Source organism: Zophobas morio, unplaced genomic scaffold (assembly GCF_036711695.1).
Source record: "Zophobas morio isolate AGI-343-1 ecotype UQ-CSIRO unplaced genomic scaffold, CSIRO_AGI_Zmor_V1 ptg000018l, whole genome shotgun sequence".
NCBI classification, from domain to species: Eukaryota; Metazoa; Arthropoda; class Insecta; order Coleoptera; family Tenebrionidae; genus Zophobas; species Zophobas morio.
In genome coordinates this window covers 4,326,414-4,347,223 of record NW_026972123.1, presented here as the reverse complement: position 1 = coordinate 4,347,223, position 20,810 = coordinate 4,326,414, and the positions used below count along the sequence as shown (strand labels likewise).

At 29.7% G+C, this 20,810-nt stretch overlaps 1 protein-coding gene across 1 annotated transcript; it reads left to right on the top strand.

Annotated features, from left to right (window-relative positions):
- Nucleotides 1-4,663: 4,663 nt before the first annotated feature.
- Nucleotides 4,664-20,595, top strand: Mefg1 (mitochondrial translation elongation factor G 1). The gene is made up of 3 exons (XM_064058397.1): nucleotides 4,664-4,821; nucleotides 4,876-5,926; nucleotides 19,389-20,595. The coding sequence occupies exons 1-3, from the start codon at nucleotides 4,744-4,746 to the stop codon at nucleotides 20,519-20,521; spliced, it is 2,262 nt and encodes a 753-aa protein (XP_063914467.1). The 5' UTR covers nucleotides 4,664-4,743; the 3' UTR covers nucleotides 20,522-20,595.
- Nucleotides 20,596-20,810: the final 215 nt, after the last annotated feature.

Below are 20,810 nucleotides of genomic sequence, written 5' to 3'. Positions count from 1 at the left end.
AAAGGATAAAGAGGATAAAAAGGATAAAGAGAATAAAAAGGATAAAAAGGATAAAAAGGACAAAAAGGATAAAGAGGACAAAAAGGACAAAAAGGACAAAAAGGACAAAAAGAACAAAAAGGACAAAAAGGGCAAAAAGGATAAAAAGAATAAAACGGATAAAAAGGATAAAAAGGATAAAGAGAATAAAAAGGATAAAGAGGATAAAGGGGATAAAGAGGATGAAGAAGATAAAGAGAATAAAGAGGATAAAAAAGATAAAAAGGATAAAAAGGACAAAAAGAATAAAAACAATAAAGACGATAAAGAGGATAAAGAGGATAAAAAGGGAAAGAGGATAAAAAGGATAAAGAGGATAAAGAGGATAAAGAGAATAAAAAGGATAAAAAGGATAAAAAGGACAAAAAGGACAAAAAGGACAAAAAGGATAAAAAGAATAAAACGGATAAAAAGGATAAAAAGGATAAAGAGGATAAAAAGGGAAAGAGGATAAAAAGGATAAAGAGGATAAAAAGGACAAAAAGGACAAAAAGGACAAAAAGGACAAAAAGGACAAAAAGGACAAAAAGGACAAAAAGGACAAAGAGGACAAAAAAGACAAAGAGGACAAAAAGGACAAAAGGATAAAACGGATAAAACGGATAAAAAAGATAAAAAGGATAAAAAGGACAAAAAGAACAAAAAGAACAAAAAGGACAAAAAGAACAAAAAGGACAAAAAGGACAAAAAGGATAGAAAGAATAAAAAGGATAAAGAGGCTAAAGGGGAAAAAAAGGAAAAGAGAATAAAAACAATAAAGACGATAAAGAGGCTAAAGAGGATAAAAAGGGAAAGAGGATAAAAAGGATAAAGAGGATAAAGAGAATAAAAAGGATAAAAAGGATAAAAAGGACAAAAAGGACAAAAAGGACAAAAAGGACAAAAAGGACAAAGAGGACAAAAAGGACAAAAAGAACAAAAAGGACAAAAAGGACAAAAAGGATAAAAAGAATAAAACGGATAAAAAGGATAAAAAGGATAAAAAGGATAAAGAGGATAAAAAGGGAAAGAGGATAAAAAGGATAAAGAGGATAAAATGGACAAACAGGACAAAAAGGACAAAGAGGACAAAAAGGACAAAAAGGACAAAAAGGACAAAAAGGACAAAAAGGACAAAAAGGACAAAAAGGACAAAAAGGATAAAAAGGATAAAACGGATAAAACAGATAAAAAGGATAAAAAGGATAAAAAGGCCAAAAAGGACAAAAAGGACAAAAAGGATAAAAAGGATAAAAAGGATAAAAAGGATAAAAGGGATAAAAGGGATAAAAAGGACAAAAAGGACAAAAAGGACAAAAAGGACAAAAAGAACAAAAAGGACAAAAAGGACAAAAAGGATAAAAAGGATAAAATGGATAAAGAGGCTAAAGGGGAAAAAAAGGAAAGGAGAATAAAAACAATAAAGACGATAAAGAGGATAAAGAGGATAAAAAGGGAAAGAGGATAAAAAGGATAAAGAGGATAAAAAGGATAAAGAGAATAAAAAGGATAAAAAGGATAAAAAGGACAAAAAGGATAAAGAGGACAAAAAGGACAAAAAGGACAAAAAGGACAAAAAGAACAAAAAGGACAAAAAGGGCAAAAAGGATAAAAAGAATAAAACGGATAAAAAGGATAAAAAGGATAAAGAGAATAAAAAGGATAAAGAGGATAAAGGGGATAAAGAGGATGAAGAAGATAAAGAGAATAAAGAGGATAAAAAAGATAAAAAGGATAAAAAGGACAAAAAGAATAAAAACAATAAAGACGATAAAGAGGATAAAGAGGATAAAAAGGGAAAGAGGATAAAAAGGATAAAGAGGATAAAGAGGATAAAGAGAATAAAAAGGATAAAAAGGATAAAAAGGACAAAAAGGACAAAAAGGACAAAAAGGATAAAAAGAATAAAACGGATAAAAAGGATAAAAAGGATAAAGAGGATAAAAAGGGAAAGAGGATAAAAAGGATAAAGAGGATAAAAAGGACAAAAAGGACAAAAAGGACAAAAAGGACAAAAAGGACAAAAAGGACAAAAAGGACAAAAAGGACAAAGAGGACAAAAAAGACAAAGAGGACAAAAAGGACAAAAGGATAAAACGGATAAAACGGATAAAAAAGATAAAAAGGATAAAAAGGACAAAAAGAACAAAAAGAACAAAAAGGACAAAAAGAACAAAAAGGACAAAAAGGACAAAAAGGATAGAAAGAATAAAAAGGATAAAGAGGCTAAAGGGGAAAAAAAGGAAAAGAGAATAAAAACAATAAAGACGATAAAGAGGCTAAAGAGGATAAAAAGGGAAAGAGGATAAAAAGGATAAAGAGGATAAAGAGAATAAAAAGGATAAAAAGGATAAAAAGGACAAAAAGGACAAAAAGGACAAAAAGGACAAAAAGGACAAAGAGGACAAAAAGGACAAAAAGAACAAAAAGGACAAAAAGGACAAAAAGGATAAAAAGAATAAAACGGATAAAAAGGATAAAAAGGATAAAAAGGATAAAGAGGATAAAAAGGGAAAGAGGATAAAAAGGATAAAGAGGATAAAATGGACAAACAGGACAAAAAGGACAAAGAGGACAAAAAGGACAAAAAGGACAAAAAGGACAAAAAGGACAAAAAGGACAAAAAGGACAAAAAGGATAAAAAGGATAAAACGGATAAAACAGATAAAAAGGATAAAAAGGATAAAAAGGCCAAAAAGGACAAAAAGGACAAAAAGGATAAAAAGGATAAAAAGGATAAAAAGGATAAAAGGGATAAAAGGGATAAAAAGGATAAAAAGGATAAAAAGGATAAAAAGGTTAAAAAGGATATAAAAGATTAAAAGGACGAAAGGGACGAAGAGGGCAAAAAGGACGAAGAGGACGAAAAGGACGAAAAGTACGGGAAAGACGAAAAAGACGAAAAGGAAACTATAAAAAGGATAATGGATAAAAAGATTAGGAAGGTCGGTCGGTCAGCTAGTCAATCACTCGGTCATTCATAAAATCAATCAGTCTGTTCAGTCAGTCAGTCAGTCATTCAGTCTGTCAAGCATGAAAAGGAACAAAAGGACAAAAAGGACAAAAAGAACGAAAAGGACAAAAAGGATAAAAAGAATAAAAGGGATAAAATGGATAAAAATTATAGAAAGGTCGATCGGTCGGTCAGTCAATCGATCAGTCGGTCATTCAGAGAGTCAGTCAGTCGGTCAGTCAGTCAGTCTGTCTCTTCAGTGTCCCGCCCCACCTACAAGGAGCGGGAGGGGGGCTAGTTTTTTGCACCAAAGTATTTCCCCCATGGAATGATCAAATTTTGAATGTGAAAAATCATACATAGCCATCTTTTCACAACAAGAAACTTAGAACATGGTTAAAATGGTACATTTTTGCAAGGAAATATGGATTTTGCAATTATGGGGCGGGGTTTAATTGCAAAATCGATATTTCTTTATACAAATTTTCCATTTTAAACATGTTTTAAGTTTCAAATTGTGAAAAGAAGTCTACACGTATTGAAACAAAAAGACAAAATATAAGCCCGCCCACCCCCTATCTCAATTGTGATGATTTTTTTTATTCACCGTGAACCGAGGGGGCGGAGCTTAACTGCAAAATACTTATTTATTTACAATAAATTAAAAACATGTTTTTGAGTATCGTGTTGTTCAAAGAATACTATGTATATTAAGCAAATAAGGCAAAATATAAGCCCCGCCCACCCACCCCATCTCAATTGTGACGATTTTTTTTATTCTGAGAAACTTAAAACACGTTTAAAATGGTAAATTTTTGTAAGGAAATATGGATTTTGCAGTTAAGCTCCGCCTCCTTGGCTCACGACGAATAAAAAAAATATATCACAATTGAGATAGGGCGGGTGGGCGGGGCTACATTTTACCTTTTTCTCTTAGTATGTGTAGACTTATTTCGACAACAAGAAACTTAAAAGATGTCTAAATGGTAAATTTTTATAGTAATCAACTTAAATCCTCCACTCTTCTTCTACAACCCTTTAAATACGGCAAAAGTTGAACATCAAAGGAGAATACAAAGGTATAATGATAATAGACATCGTTTTCTGTTATTGGGAGACATAAATTCTAGAGTAATGTAAAACCATGGCCGACTAGTATAAAGATTATGGCCTGTCCAAAGGAATGCCAAAGGTACCATACGTGCTGCCATCTATTAATAATTCAAAATCGACAAAAGAATTATTAACACCTTTTGAAAGGCACAAAGGCATTCATACCCAAACAAACCACCATTACACGTTTTGAAGTCCCATAATGTCAAGTCAAATTAAAATTTTGCTAAATGTGTAATTATTAATAGATGGCAACACGTATCGTACCTCTTGGACAGGCCATAATCTTTATACTAGTCGGCCATGGTAAAACTTATTTTTTGAAATTTCAAATTTCGCGCGGATAGTACACTTTTTTTCGCGTAGATTTAGTGACTTTTCTGTCACTCAATCTCTCACCGCATGAACAATAATTTCAAACAAAGTATAAACCACATTATATAGTATAATAACCGTAGTATAAACCAATTGTATCGTACTGTAGTTATCTTTTTATTTTAATATAAACTGATATTCCTTTTGTTCAAATTTTATATTCGCCAGTAACACCAACCACACAAACCCAAACTCCCTAAACCCTCCCTAACCTCACTTCCTCTTGTTCTCGAAAGCGACAATTTGACAATTCTAAATTTTCTAAATTTTTTGACAAATTAGCAATGACCGTACTACAATACATCAAATTGGCCACAACCGTATCACACACATTCCTACACACCCCTGGGAAGGCATCTCGAGTAAGTACTTGCACGAAAAACCCCCACCGTCCGAACTAACCTCAAACTTTGCAGCACATTTTTTCGCGATTTAAAGCAGATTTCACCAAGTATGCCGAGCACAAACCCATAGACAAAATCCGGAACATCGGAATCTCAGCCCACATCGACTCCGGCAAGACCACCCTCACCGAACGAATTTTATTTTACACCGGCCGGATCCAGTCGATGCACGAAGTCAAAGGCAAAGACAACGTGGGGGCCACAATGGACTCAATGGAGCTGGAACGTCAACGGGGGATCACGATCCAGTCGGCCGCCACGTACACGCTGTGGCAGGACCACAACATTAACATAATTGACACACCGGGACACGTTGATTTCACGGTGGAAGTGGAGCGAGCGCTGAGGGTTCTGGATGGGGCGATTCTCGTGCTTTGCGCTGTAGGCGGCGTGCAGAGTCAGAGCCTCACCGTGAACCGCCAAATGAAGCGCTACAACGTCCCGTGTCTCGCGTTCATCAACAAACTCGACCGTCTGGGGGCCGACCCGCGCCGGGTCCTCGAACAAATGAAATCGAAAATGAACCACAACGCCGCTTTTATTCAGCTCCCGATTGGGTTGGAGAGCGACTGCAAGGGGGTGATTGACTTGATCCGTCGCAAAGCTATCTACTTCGAGGGGCCGTTGGGGGACCAAGTTCGGTATGATGAAATCCCGGGGGATATGAAGGTCGAGAGCGAAGCGAGACGACGCGAACTCATCGAGCACGTCTCCAACGTGGACGAAGTCCTGGGGGAGATGTACTTGGAGGAGAGACCAATCACGGAAAACGATATTAAGGTGGCGATTAGGAGGACGTGCCTGAAGAGGACTTTCACGCCGGTGTTGGTGGGGACGGCGCTCAAAAATAAAGGGGTGCAGCCGCTGCTGGACGCGGTTTTAGAGTATTTACCGAACCCGGGGGAGGTGCCGAATTACGCGCTGAGGGAGAAGGAGGGGGCGGACCCGGAGAGGGTACCCTTGGATGCGTCTAGGAGGGCTGATAGTAGGAAGTTTGTGGCGCTGGCGTTCAAGCTTGAAGCGGGGAGGTTCGGACAGCTCACCTACATGAGGTGCTACCAAGGTACTATTAATGTTATGCCAATAATTATGAATTTAAAAAGTATTTCTTGCTGGAATTCCACTTCCTATCTGTCTTTCTATCGATTTATCATTCTCTAGAGTTATAATTTGTCCTTTTTAATATCCCCATTTGGAAAAAGTGATTAAATGTTAAGGGCTTTTTTAAATGCGTACGGTCTGCAAAAAATTGGGCAAACACATTTGGGCAATTATTTTCATTCAAGTGTTCCATTTTCACACAAAATATTAAACTTCTATTATGTGGAATTAGCGATAACAATTTTTGGTAAGTCGTCGCCTGGGAACATGTTTGATCCACAGACCGGAGCGCGCTCACGCCAATATCGACTCTAAGCGTCCAGAATTGAAAAAAAATTGAAAAGTTCCCAAAACTGATAATGTTGAAAAAATTGAGAAATCGAAAACTTGAAAAATCGGGAAATCTATAAATCGAAAAGTCGAAAAATTTTAAAAATCGAAAAACCAAGATGGCAAAATTAAAACTTGAAAAATTCAAATATCGAAAAATTGTAAAATCGAGAAATGAAGAAATACAAAAAAATTAAAATTTAAAAACCGAGAATAACTGGATAAATGAAAAATCGAAACATCGAAAAATTGGAAAATCGAAAAATTAAAAAAAAAATGGAAAATCGAAAATTTAAAAGTTCCGAAAATTGAAAAATTGAGATATAGAAGAACTGAAAACTCGAGAAATTGAAAAACCTAAAATTATAAAAACTGAAAAGTTAGAAAATCGAAAAGTTGAAAAATTGAGAAATCGAAGTATAAAACAGTCGAAAAATTGAAATATCCAGAATTAGAAAAATCGAAAAATTGTACAAAATATTCAAAAATTACAAAGTTAAAGAATTGAAAAATCAAACAAGTCAAAACGCAAAGTCGAAAAATCTTAAATTTAAAAATGAAAATTCAGAAACCTGAAAAATCGAAAAATTGAAGAACGGAAAGATCGAAACTTTGGGAAATCAAAAAGTAGATTAATCGAGAAATCGGAAAACTGAAAATTCTGAAACGTCAAAATTTGAAAAATTAAGAAATATTGAAGAACTGAAAAATCGAAAAGCTAAAATTTAGAACATTGGAAAATTGAAAAATGGAGAAATCTAAACATCAAAAAATAAAAATTGAAAAACCTAAAATTTTAAAAACTGAAAAGTTAGAAAATCGAAAATTTGAAAAATTGAGAAATCGAATTATAAAACAGTCAAAAAATTGAAAAATCCAAGTTTAAAAAACGAAAAATTGAAAATCCAAACAGTAAAAAGTCGAGAAATCGAAATATCCAGAATTAGAAAAATCGAAAAATTGTACAAAATATTCAAAAATTACAAAGTTAAAGAATTGAAAAATCAAACAAGTCAAAACGCAAAGTCGAAAAATCTTAAATTTAAAAGTGAAAATTCAGAAACCTGAAAAATTGAAGAACGGAAAGATCGAAACTTTGGGAAATCAAAAAGTAGATTAATCGAGAAATCGGAAAACTGAAAATTCTGAAACGTCAAAATTTGAAAAATTAAGAAATATTGAAGAACTGAAAAATGGAAAAGCTAAAATTTAGAACATTGGAAAATTAAAATATCGTAAAATTGAGAAATGGAGAAATCTAAACATCAAAAAATAAAAATTGAAAAACCTAAAATTGTAAAAACTGAAAAGTTAGAAAATCGAAAAGTTGAAAAATTGAGAAATCGAAGCATAAAACAGTCGAAAAATGGAAAAATCCAAGTTTAAAAAACGAAAAATTGAAAATCCAAACAGTAAAAAGTCGAGAAATCGAAATATCCAGAATTAGAAAAATCGAACAAAATATTCAAAAATTAGAAAGTTAAAGAATTGAAAAATCAAAGAAGTCAAAAAGCAAAGTCGAAAAATCTCAAATTTAAAAAATCGAAAAATTGGAAACTGAAACCTCAAAAATCGAAAAATTGAAGAACTGAAAGTTCGAAACTTTAGGAAATCAAAAATTAGATTCACCGAGAAATCGGAAATCTGAAAATTCTGAAACGTCAAAATTTGAAAAGTTAAAAAATATTGAAGAACTGAAAAATCGAAAAGCTAAAATTTAGAACATTGGAAAATTGAAAAATGGAGAAATCTAAACATGAAAAAATAAAAATTGAAAAACCTTAAATTTTAAAAACTGAAAAGTTAGAAAATCGAAAAGTTGAAAAATTGAGAAATCGAAGTATAAAACAGTCGAAAATTTTAAAAATCCAAGTTTAAAAAACGAATAATTTAAAATCCAAACAGTAAAAAGTCGAGAAATCGAAATATCCAGAATTAGAAAAATCGAAAAATTGAACAAAATATTCAAAAATTAGAAAGTTAAAGAAATGAAAAGAAGTCAAAAAGCAAAGTCGAAAAATCTCAAATTTAAAAAATCAAAAAATTGAGGAACTGAAAGATCGAAACTTTAGGAAATCAAAAATTAGATTAATCGAGAAATCGGATATCTGAAAATATCGTAAAACTGCAAAATGGAGAAATCTAAACATCAAAAAATAAAAATTGAAAAATTTAAAAATCGAAAAACTAAAATATCAACAAATCGAGAAATCGAAAATTAAAAAAAAATGGAAAATGGAAAAATCGAATAATACAAAAATCGAAACATCGAAATATTCAAAAACTCAATCATCGAGAAATCGAAAAATCAAGAAATCGAGGGGTCGAAAAGTCGAGAAGTCGAAAAGTTGAGAAACCGAAATAGGCCAAAATCGAAAAATCGAAAAGTTAAAAATTGGGAAAATTAAAAAATTAAAATATAGAAGAACTGAGAACTCGAGAAATCGAAAAATCTAGAATTTACAATATCGAGAAGTTGAAAAATTGAGAAATCGAAAACTTGAAAAATCGGGAAATCTATAAATCGAAAAGTCGAAAAATTTTAAAAATCGAAAAAACAAGATGGCAAAATTAAAACTTGAAAAATTCAAATATCGAAAAATTGTAAAATCGAGAAATAAAGAAATAAAAAAAAATAAAAATTTAAAAACCGAGAACAATTGGATAAATGAAAAATCGAAAATTTATAAGTTCCGAAAATTGAAAAATTGAGATAAAGAAGAACTGAAAACTCGAGAAATTGAAAAACCTAAAATTTTAAAAACTGAAAAGTTGAAAAATTGAGAAATCGAAGTATAAAACAGTCGAAAAATTGAAAAATCCAAGTTTAAAAAACGAAAAATTGAAAAGCCAAACAGTAAAAAGTCGAGAAATCGTAATATCCAGAATTAGAAAAATCGAAAAATTGAACAAAATATTCAAAAACTAGAAAGTTAAAGAATTGAAAAATCAAAGAAGTCAAAAAGCAAAGTCGAAAAATCTCAAATTTAAAAAATCGAAAAATTGAAAAATCAGAAACCTGAAAAATCGAAAAATTGAAGAACTGAAAGATGGAAACTTTGGGAAATCAAAAAGTAGATTAATCGAGAAATCGGAAATCTGAAAATTCTGAAACGTCAAAATTTGAAAAATTAAAAAATATTGAAGGACTGAAAAATCGAAAAAACATTGGAAAATTAAAATATCGTAAAATTGAAAAATGGAGAAATCTAAACATAAAAAATAAAAATTTAAAAATTTAAAAATCGAAAAACTAAAATATCAACAAATCGAGAAATCGAAAATTAAAAAAAATTGTAAAATTGAAAAATCGAATAATACAGAAATCGAAACATCGAAATATTCAAAAACTCGGTCACCCAGAAATCGAAAAATCAAAAAATCGGAGGGTCGAGAAGTCGAAAAATTGAGAAACCGAAATAGGCCAAAATCGAAAAATCGTAAAGTTAAAAATTGGGAAAATTAAAAAATTAAAATATAGAAGAACTGAGAACTCGAGAAATCGAAAAATCTAGAATTTACAATATCGAGAAGTTGAAAAATGGAGAAATCAAAATATGAATAAAGCAGTCGAAAAATTGAAAAATCTAAAAAAAGTTGGAAAAGTGAAACATTGAATAAACAAAAAATTGATGAACTGAAAAATTGATGAATTAAAAATTGAAAACTCCTGTAATTGCAAATCGAAAAATTGCAAAATCTAAAAATTCAAACATTCATAATTTGGAAAATCGAAAAACTGAAAAATATAAAAATGAAAGAAAACTCAAAGAATTGCAGATAACAAAAAAATTGAAAAAATTTAAATTGAAAAAACAAAAAGTTATAAATCGGACATTGAAAAACCGAAAAATTATAAGATTGAAAATTGGAAGAAAAAAAATTGAATTGAAATATAAAAAATTTGAAACACAAAAATTGAAGAAACCAAAAATTAATTAATGGAAACTGAAAGTTGTAAAATAAAACAATAAAAATTTAAAACTGAAAAGTCGAAAAATTGTAAAATCAAAAAATTTAACAAATGAAAAATCCAAAAATTGCAAATCTTGAAGATCGAAATACTGAAAAATTGAAACACTGTAAAGTCCAAAAATTGAGCAACTGTAAAGTCGAAAAATTGATGAAACGAAAAATTGAAAATTCGAAAAATTAAAAGACTGAATAAGAATGAAAAATCCAAAAAGCAAAACATGAAAAAAATCTAAAAATTAGAAAATCTAAAATTCAAAAAATCGAAAAAGTTAAAAATCAAAAAGTGGAAAGGTTGAAAAATGTAAATACTGAAAAATCAAAAAATTGAAAAATAGGAAAACTACAAATTTAAAAAAATGGAAAAACTGAAAAATCAAAAAATCTGAAAGCAAGAAGTATAAAGAAAAATCTAAAATTTAAAAACTCAAAAAATTGAAAAATAGAAAAATCGACAAATCGAAATATGTATCTAATATTTAAAGATGCCTAATAATTGAAACTAGAAGTTGAAAAATCAAACAATAAAAATTTTAAATTGAAAACTCGAAAAATTGTAAAATAAAAAAATTCAAGAACGAAAAACTGCAAAATCGAAAAACTAAAAATTGAAACATTGTAAAGTCGAAAAATCGAGCAATTGTAAAATTCAAAAAAATTGTAAAATCGAAAAATCGAAGAAACGACAAATTGAAAATTCAAAGAATTAAAAGACTAAAAAAAGAATGAAAAATCGAAAAAGAAAAAATAACAAAAACCGAAAAGATGAAATTCATACCGAAATATGAAAGTCCCAAAATTAAAAATAGAAAAACCACAAATTTCCAAAATCGAAAACAGAGAAACGGAAAAATCTGAAAGGGAGAAGTATAAATAAAAATCTAAAACTTGAAAATTCAAAAATTAAAAAAATAGAAAAATTGACAAATCGAAATATATATTTAAAATTTAAAAAAACGCAAAATTGAAGTGTCGAAAAACTGAAAAATCGGGCCATCAAACATCAAAAAGTCGAAAAAATTAAATACCTAATAATTGAAACTGAAATTTGAAAAATCAAACAATAAAAATTTAAATTTGAAAAATCGAAAAATAGAAAATCTTGAAGATTGAATTACTAAAAAAATAAGCAATTGTAAAGTGGAAAAACTGTAAAAAATTAAAAAATAGAAAAATCGAGAAATCGAAATAATATATATCTGAAATTTAAAAAAACGAAAAATTGAAAAAGCGGGCCATCGACACATCAAGAACTCGAAAAAGTAAAATACCTAGTAATAGAAACTGAAAGTTAAAAAATCAAATAATAAAAATTTTAAATTGAAAAAACGAAAAATTGTAAAATCAAAAAATTTAAGAAACGAAAAATTGAAAATATTCAAGATCAAAATACTAAAGAATTAAAACACTGTAAAGTCAAAAAATTCAGCAATGTAAAGTCGAAAAACTGTAAAATCGAAAAATTAAATGACTAAAAAAAAATTAATGAACAATCGAAAAATCAAAACATCAAAAAATCCAAAAATTGAAAAATCTTAAATTTAAAAAATCGAAATAGTAAAAAATCAAAAAATCGAAAAGTTAAAAAATATTGAAAAAACCCAAAATTGAAAAATAGAAAACCAGAAATTTCAAAAATCGAAAAACTGGAAAGCCGGAAAATCTGAAAGCGAGAAATATTTATTCTTCCATTTTTCTTTGGAAAAATTTAAAAATTCAAAAAATTGAAAAATCAACACATCGAAAGATGTATCTAAAATTTAAAAAAACGAAAAACTGAGGTGTTGAAAAATTGAAAAATCGGGCCATCAAAACATCAAAAACTCGAAAAAAGTAAAGTACCTAATAATTGAAACTGAAAGTTGAAAAATCAAACAATAAAAATTTAAAATAGAAAAAACGAAAAATTGTAAAATCGAAAGCAAAGTCGAAAAATCTCAAATTTAAAAAATCGAAAAACTGAAAAATCGAAAAATTGAAGAACTGAAAGATTGAAACTTTAAGAAATCAAAAATTAGATTAATCGAGAAATCGGAAATCTGAAAATCCTGAAACGTCAAAATTTGAAAAGTTAAAAAATATTGAAGAACTGAAAAATCGAAAATCTAAAATTTAGAACATTGTTAAATTAAGATATCGTAAAATTGAAAAATGGAGAAATCTAAACATCAAAAAATAAAAATTGAAAAATTTAAAAATCGAAAAACTAAAATATCAACAAATCGAGAAATCGAAAATTAAAAAAAATTGTAAAATTGAAAAATCGAATAATACAGAAATCGAAACATCGAAATATTCAAAAACTCAATCATCGAGAAATCTAAAAATCAAGAAATCGAGGGTTCGAAAAGTGGAGAAGTCGAAAAATTGAGAAACCGAAATAGGCCAAAATCGAAAAGTTAAAAATTGGTAAAATTAAAATATAGAAGAACTAAGAACTCGAGAAATCGAAAAATCTAGAATTTACAATATCGTGAAGTTGAAAAATTGAGAAATCAAAATATGTATAAAGTAATCGAAAAATTGAAAAAATTGAGAAATCGAAAACTTGAAAAATCGAGAAATCTATAAATCGAAAAGTCGAAAAATTTTAAAAATCGAAAAACCAAGATAGTAAAATTAAAACTTGAAAAATTCAAATATCGAAAAATTGTAAAATCGAGAAATGAAGAAATAAAAAAAAAATAAAAATTTAAAAACCGAGAATAATTGGATAAATGAAAAATCGAAAAATTGGAAAATCGAAAAATAAAAAAAAAATGGAAAATCGAAAATTTAAAAGTTCCGAAAATTGAAAAATTAAGATATAGAAGAACTGAAAACTCGAGAAATTGAAAAACCTAAAATTTTAAAAACTGAAAAGTTAAAAAATCGAAAAATTGAGAAATCCAAGTATAAAACATTCAAAAAATTGAAAAATCCAAGTTTAAAAAACGAAAAATTGAAAATCCAAACAGTAAAAAGTCGAGAAATCGAAATATCCAGAATTAGAAAAATCGAAAAATTGAACAAAATATTCAAAAATTAGAAAGTTAAAGAATTGAAAAATCAAAGAAGTCAAAAAGCAAAGTCGAAAAATCTCAAATTTAAAAAATCGAAAAATTGAAGAACTGAAAGATCGAAATTTTAGGAAATCAAAAATTAGATTCATCGAGAAATCCGAAATCTGAAAATTCTGAAACGTCAAAATTTGAAAAGTTAAAAAATATTGAAGAACTGAAAAATCGAAAAGCTAAAATTTAGAACATTGGAAAATTGAAAAATGGAGAAATCTAAACATCAAAAAATAAAAATTGAAAAACCTAAAATTTTAAAAACTGTAAAGTTAGAAAATCGAAAAGTTGAAAAATTGAGAAATCAAAGTATAAAACAGTCGAAAAATTGAAAAATCCAAGTTTAAAAAACGAAAAATTGAAAATCCAAACAGTAAAAAGTCGAGAAATTGAAATATCCAGGATTAGAAAAATCGAAAAATTGAACAAAATATTCAAAAACTAGAAAGTTAAAGAATTGAAAAATCAAAGAAGTCAAAAAGCAAAGTCGAGAAATCTCAAATTTAAAAAATCGAAAAATTGAAAAATCAGAAACCTGAAAAATCGAAAAATTAAAGAACGGAAAGATCGAAACTTTGGGAAATCTAAAATTAGATTAATCGAGAAATCGGAAATCTGAAAATTCTGAAACGTCAAAATTTGAAAAGTTAAAAAATATTGAAGGACTGAAATATCGAAAAGCTAAAATTTAGAACATTGAAAAATAGAAAAATGGAGAAATCTAAACATCAAAAAATAAAAATTGAAAAACCTAAAATTTTAAAAACTGAAAAGTTAGAAAATCGAAAAGTTGAAAAATTGAGAAATCGAAGTATAAAACAGTCGAAAAATTGAAAAATCCAAGTTTAAAAAACGAAAAATTGAAAATCCAAACAGTAAAAAGTCGAGAAATCGAAATATCCAGAATTAGAAAAATCGAAAAATTGAACAAAATATTCAAAAATTAGAAAGTTAAAGAATCGAAAAATCAAAGAAGTCAAAAAGCAAAGTCGAAAAATCTCAAATTTAAAAAATCGAAAAATTGTAAAATCAGAAACCTGAAAAATCGAAAAATTGAAGAACTGAAAGATCGAAACTTTGGGAAATCAAAAATGGAGAAATCGGAAATCTGAAAATTCTGAAACGTCAAAATTTGAAAAATTAAAAAATATTGAACAACTGAAAAATCGAAAATCTAAAATTTAGAACATTGGAAAATTAAAATTATGGTAAAATTGAAAAATCTAAAATTTAAAAATCGAAAAACTAAAATATCAACAAATCGAGAAATCGAAACACGAAAATTAAAAAAAATTGTAAAATTGAAAAATCGAATAATATAAACATCGAAATATTCAAAAACTGAGACATCGAGAAATCGAAAAATCAAAAAATCGAGAAATCGAGGGATCGAAAAATCGAAAAATTGAGAAGCCGAAATAGACCAAAATCGAAAAGTTAAAAATGGAAAACTTGACAAATCGAGATCTCAAAAATTAAAAAATCTAAAATTTAAAAATTGGGAAAATTAAAATTGACAACTAGAGACAAATAGAGAACTCGAGAAATCGAAAAATCTACAATTTACAATATCGAGGAGTTGAAAAATTGAGAAATCGAAATATGTATAAAACAGTCGAAAAATTGAAAAATCTAAAGTTTAAAAAATGAAAAAATCAAAAATTAAAAAATTGAGAAGTCGAAAAATCGAAAAACCGAAAAATCTCAATAATGTATTTATAAACCAGAAGTTCAGGATTATGCTACTTTTTAACATTTAAACAACATTTATTCGACAAAATTGTAAGATGACATCATCAACTCCTCGGGAGCATCAACCAATAACTATAAGTAAATTAGAAAATGTTGATTTTTTTTAGAAAAATTTTATAAAAAAAAAAATTGTAGTTTTAGATTCTATTATTTGTCAATATAAAATCCTACTTCCGTGTCAGAGCCAATAAAATGGGTCATCAAAACCAAGTAGGAGTGGGTGGGTGGGGCTAGTTTTTACTTTTTTTTTACGTCTTAGATTTTACCGTTTGTCTGTTTAGAATTCAACTGCTATTTTACACTAAATAAAATATAAAGTCAGTGAAATAAAGGACGGAAGTGGGCGGAGCTAAGTTTGCCTTTTTTATAGAGTCTATAAGCAAATATCTGCCCCGCCCACCCGCCCCACTCTTGATTCTAGTGACCACTTTTATATTGTTAATTATTGACAACGTTATTAACTGAAAAATTTAAAAATCGAAAAACTAAAATATCAACAAATCGAGAAATCGAAAATTTAAAAAAATTGTAAAATTGAAAAATCGAATAATACAGAAATCGAAAAATCAAGAAATCGAGGGATCGAAAAGTCGAGAAGTCGAAAAATTGAGAAACCGAAATAGGCCAAAATCGAAAAATCGAAATGTTAAAAATTGGGAAATCGAAGTATAAAACAGTCGAAAAAATTGAAAAATCCAAGTTTAAAAAACGAAAAATTGAAAATCCAAAGAGTAAAAAGTCGAGAAATCGAAATATCCAGAATTAGAAAAATCGAAAAATTGAACAAAATATTCATAAATTAGAAAATTAAAGAATTGAAAAAGCAAAGTCGAAAAATCTCAAATTTAAAAAATCGAAAAATTGAAAAATCAGAAACTTGAAAAATCGAAAAATTGAAGAACTGAAAGATCGAAACTTTAGGAAATCAAAAACTAGGTTAATCGAGAAATCGGAAATCTGAAAATTCTGAAACGTCAAAATTTGAAAAGTTAAAAAATATTGAAGAACTGAAAAATCGAAAAGCTAAAATTTAGAACATTGGAAAATTAAAATATCGTAAAACTGAAAAATGGAAAAATCTAAACATCAAAAAAAAATTGGAAAACCTAAAATTTTAAAAACTGAAAAGTTAGAAAATCGAAAAGTTGAAAAATTGAGAAATCGAAGCATAAAACAGTCGAAAAACTGAAAAATCCAAGTTTAAAAAACGAAAAATTGAAAATCCAAACAGTAAAAAGTCGAGAAATCGAAATATCCAGAATTAGATAAGCAATTGCTTGCTTATAGACTATGTAGAAAAAAGGCAAACTTAGCTCCGCCCAATTCTTTCCTTTATTTCACTGACTTTATATTTTATTGAGTGTAAAATAGCAGTTGAATTCTAAATAGACAAGCGGTAAAATCTAAGACTTAAATCAAAGTAAAAACTAACCCCACCCACCCACCCCTACTTGGTTTTGATGACCCATTTTATTGGCTCTGACACGGAAGTAGGATTTTATATTGACAAATAATAGAATCTAAAACTACAATTTTTTTTATAAAATTTTTGGGAAAAAAATCAACATTTTCCAATTTATAGTTATTGGAAGCATGTTAAATCGTTAGTCAAGATTTATTTGTTGATGCTCCCGAGGAGTTGATGATAACATCTTACAATTTTGTCGAATAAATGCTGTTTAAATGTTAAAAAGTAGCATAATCCTGAACTTCTGGTTTATAAATACATTATTGAGATTTTTCGGTTTTTCGATTTTTCGACTTCTGAATTCTTCGATTTTTTATTTTTTCATTTTTTAAACTTTAGGTTTTCAATTTTTCGACTGTTTTATACATATTTCGATTTCTAAATTTTTCAACTTCTCGATATTGTAAATTCTAGATTTTTGGATTTCTCGAGTTCTCAGTTCTTCTCTATTTTAATTTTTTAATTTTCCCAATTTTCAAATTTTCGATTTTTTCATTTTTGAGATCTCGATTTATCAAGTTTTCCATTTTTAACTTTTCGATTTTAGCCTATTTCGGTTTCTCAATTTTTCGATGTTTCGATTTTTCGATTTTTATATTATTCGATTTTTCAATTTTACAATTTTTTTTAATATTCGAGTTTCGATTTCTCGATTTGTTGATATTTTAGTTTTTCGATTTTTAAATTTTTATTTTTTGATGTTTAGATTTCTCCATTTTTCAATTTTACGATATTTTAATTTTCCAATGTTCTAAATTTTAACTTTTCAAATTTTGACGTTTCAGAATTTTCAGATTTCCGATTTCTCGATTAATCTAATTTTTGATTTCCTAAAGTTTCGATCTTTCAGTTCTTCAATTTTTCAGGTCTCTGATTTTTCAATTTTTCGATTTTTTAAATTTGAGAGATTTCGACTTTGCTTTTGGACTTCTTTGATTTTTCAATTCTTTAACTTTTTAGTTTTTGAATATTTTGTTAAATTTTTCGATTTTTCTAATTCTGGATATTTCGATTTCTCGACTTTTTACTGTTTGGATTTTCAATTTTTCGTTTTTTATACTTGGATTTTTCAATTTTTCAACTGTTTTATACTTCGATTTCTCAATTTTTCAACTTTTCGATTTTCTAACTTTTCAGTTTTTATAATTTTAGGTTTTTCAATTTCTCGAGTTTTCAGTTCTTCTATATCTCAATTTTTCAATTTTCGGAACTTTTAAATTTTCGATTTTCCATTTTTTTTTAATTTTTCGATTTTCCAATTTTTCGATGTTTCGATTTTTCATTTATCCAATTATTCTCGGTTTTTAATTTTTTATTTTTTTTTATTTCTTTATTTCTCGATTTTACAATTTTTCGGTATTTGAATTTTTCAAGTTTTAATTTTGCCATCTTGGTTTTTCGATTTTTAAAATTTTTTGACTTTTCGATTTATGGATTTCTCGATTTTTCAAGTTTTCGATTACTCAATTTTTTCAATTTTTCGACTACTTTATACATATTTTGATTTTTCAATTTTTCAACTTCTCGATATTGTAAATTCTAGATTTTTCAATTTCTCGGGTTCTCAGTTCTTCTATATTTTTATTTTCCCAATTTTTAAACTTTTTGATTTTGGCCTATTTCAGTTTCTCAATTTTTCGACTTCTCGACTTTTCGACCCCTCGATTTCTTGATTTTTCGATTTCTCGATGATTGAGTTTTTGAATATTTCGATGTTTCGATTTCTGTATTATTCGATTTTTCAATTTTACAATTTTTTTAATTTTCGAGTTTCGATTTCTCGATTTGTTGATATTTCAGTTTTTCAATTTTTAAATTTTAGATTTTTCAATTTTGATTTTTTGATGTTTAGATTTCTCCATTTTTCAATTTTACGATTTTTTAATTTTCCAATGTTCTAAATTTTAGATTTTCGACTTTTCAGTTCTTCAATATTTTTTAACTTTTCAAATTTTGACGTTTCAGAATTTTCATATTTCCGATTTCTCGATTAATCTCATTTTTGATTTCCTGAAGTTTCGATCTTTCAGTTCTTCAATTTTTCGATTTTTCAGGTTTCTGATTTTTCAATTTTTGGATTTTTTAAATTTGAGATTTTTCGACTTTGCTTTTTGACTTCTTTGATTTTTCAATTCTTTATGTTATAAAAAAAATTGTAGTTTTAGATTATATTATTTGTCGCTATAAAACCCGAATTCCGTGTCAGAGCCAATAAAATGAATCATCAAAACCCAGTAGGGGTGGGTGGGTGGGGCTAGTTTTTACTTTGATTTAAGTCTTAGATTTTACCGCTTGTCTATTTAGAATTCAACTGCTATTTCAAACTAAATAAAATATAAACTCAGTAAAATAAAGGAAGGAAGTGGGAAAATTTGTGACAGAGTCTATAAGCAAATAAATAATAAAAAATTTAAATTACATCAACTATTGTAAAATTTGGAGATTACGTCATTTTATTGTTGGTGACAAATTTTGGTGATCGTTCTACCATTTGATAATACAATTTGAAATGTAAATTTTGTCATTGTTCTAGAACTTTGTTCACTTATTCGTTGTAAAGTCCGACCAGAGTGTCGAAACGGGTTAGTTCTGCGTAATGGATCAGCTCTAACGAAAATCGGCTTATAGATAAATCGCTTAGAGTCGATATTCGCTTGAGTGCGCTCTGGTCTGTAGATCAAACAAGTTTCCAGTCGATGACATGCCCATAGAATTTGAAAATTCATCTGACAAAACTGTTGAACTTCCCTGTCCACTTTTTTGAATTATCCCCTAATAATGTGGTTGGGTCCATTCAGGACTGGTAATGCTTGGTTGTAGAAAAAATATTGCATAAACTCTCGTTACAGGTATGCTCCAAAAAGGGGACACCATCTTCAACGTGCGCACCCAGAGGAAGGTGCGAATCGCACGTCTTGTACGTCTGCACTCTAACACCATGGAGGACGTCAGCGAGGTCTACGCCGGTGACATTTTCGCTCTATTTGGAGTGGATTGCGCCAGTGGCGACACCTTCGTGACCGACCCGAAACTAGGAATCTCGCTCGAGTCCATCTACGTCCCTGAACCCGTGGTCTCCATGTCCATAAACCCCGTCAACAACAAAGACCGGGACAACTTCTCCAAAGCCGTGGCGAGGTTCACCAAAGAAGATCCGACCTTCCACTTCTACTTCGACAACGACAACAAAGAGACAATCGTGTCTGGGATGGGGGAGCTGCACCTGGAGATCTACGCGCAGAGGATGGAGCGCGAATACAACTGTCCGGTGGTCCTCGGCAAACCCAAAGTCTCCTTCAGAGAAACCTTGGTGGCACCTTGCGAGTTCGACTACCTCCATAAAAAACAGTCCGGGGGGCAAGGTCAATACGGTAGAGTCGTAGGGGTGCTCGAGCCTCTACCCGCACACAAAAACACCCTTCTGGAGTTTGTCGACGAAACCGTAGGGACGAACGTCCCCAAACAGTTCATTCCAGGGATCCGGAAGGGCTACCTGGCGATGGCCGACAAGGGTTTACTCTGTGGCCAGAAATTGTCCGGGTTGAAGTTCCGCCTGCAAGATGGCGCCCACCACATGGTGGATTCCAGCGAGCTGGCGTTCTTTCTAGCGGCACAAGGGGCGATCAAAGAGTGCTTTGAGCGCGGCACGTGGCAGGTGCTGGAGCCAATCATGACGGTGGAAATCACCGCTCCAGATGAGTTCCAGGGGAACATTATAGCGCAGTTGAATAAGAGGCACGGGATCGTGACGGGAACGGAGGGTAAAGAAGGCTGGTTTACGTTGTATGCAGAGGTGCCCTTGAACGAAATGTTCGGATATGCGGGGGAATTGAGGTCGAACACACAGGGAAAAGGCGAGTTCACGATGGAGTACTGCAGGTACTCACCGTGCTTGCCGGAAGTACAAAATAAGCTAATCGAGGAGTACGAGAAGAGTATGGGGATCGTCCCCGAGAAGGACAAGAAAAAGAAGAAGAACTGAAGAGAGTAAATTAAGTTTTTTATGTGTATATAGTTTTGTAATTAAGTCGCGGTGATAAATTATTGGAACGAGGATTGATTTGTTTTATTGGGTGAGTGGAGGGGGATAATACGTCACAATGAAAACGAGGTCGAAGCCAATGAAACGACCCCATTTGTCATTGTTTTTTTTTTTCGTAATTTAAGTTGTTTTCTTTCGATTACACGTTACTTAAAACATCGGAGTGTCCGAAATTGTGTCATAATAATTTATAATAGAAATTCGTGGCCCTCGAGAATAAATTGATGCT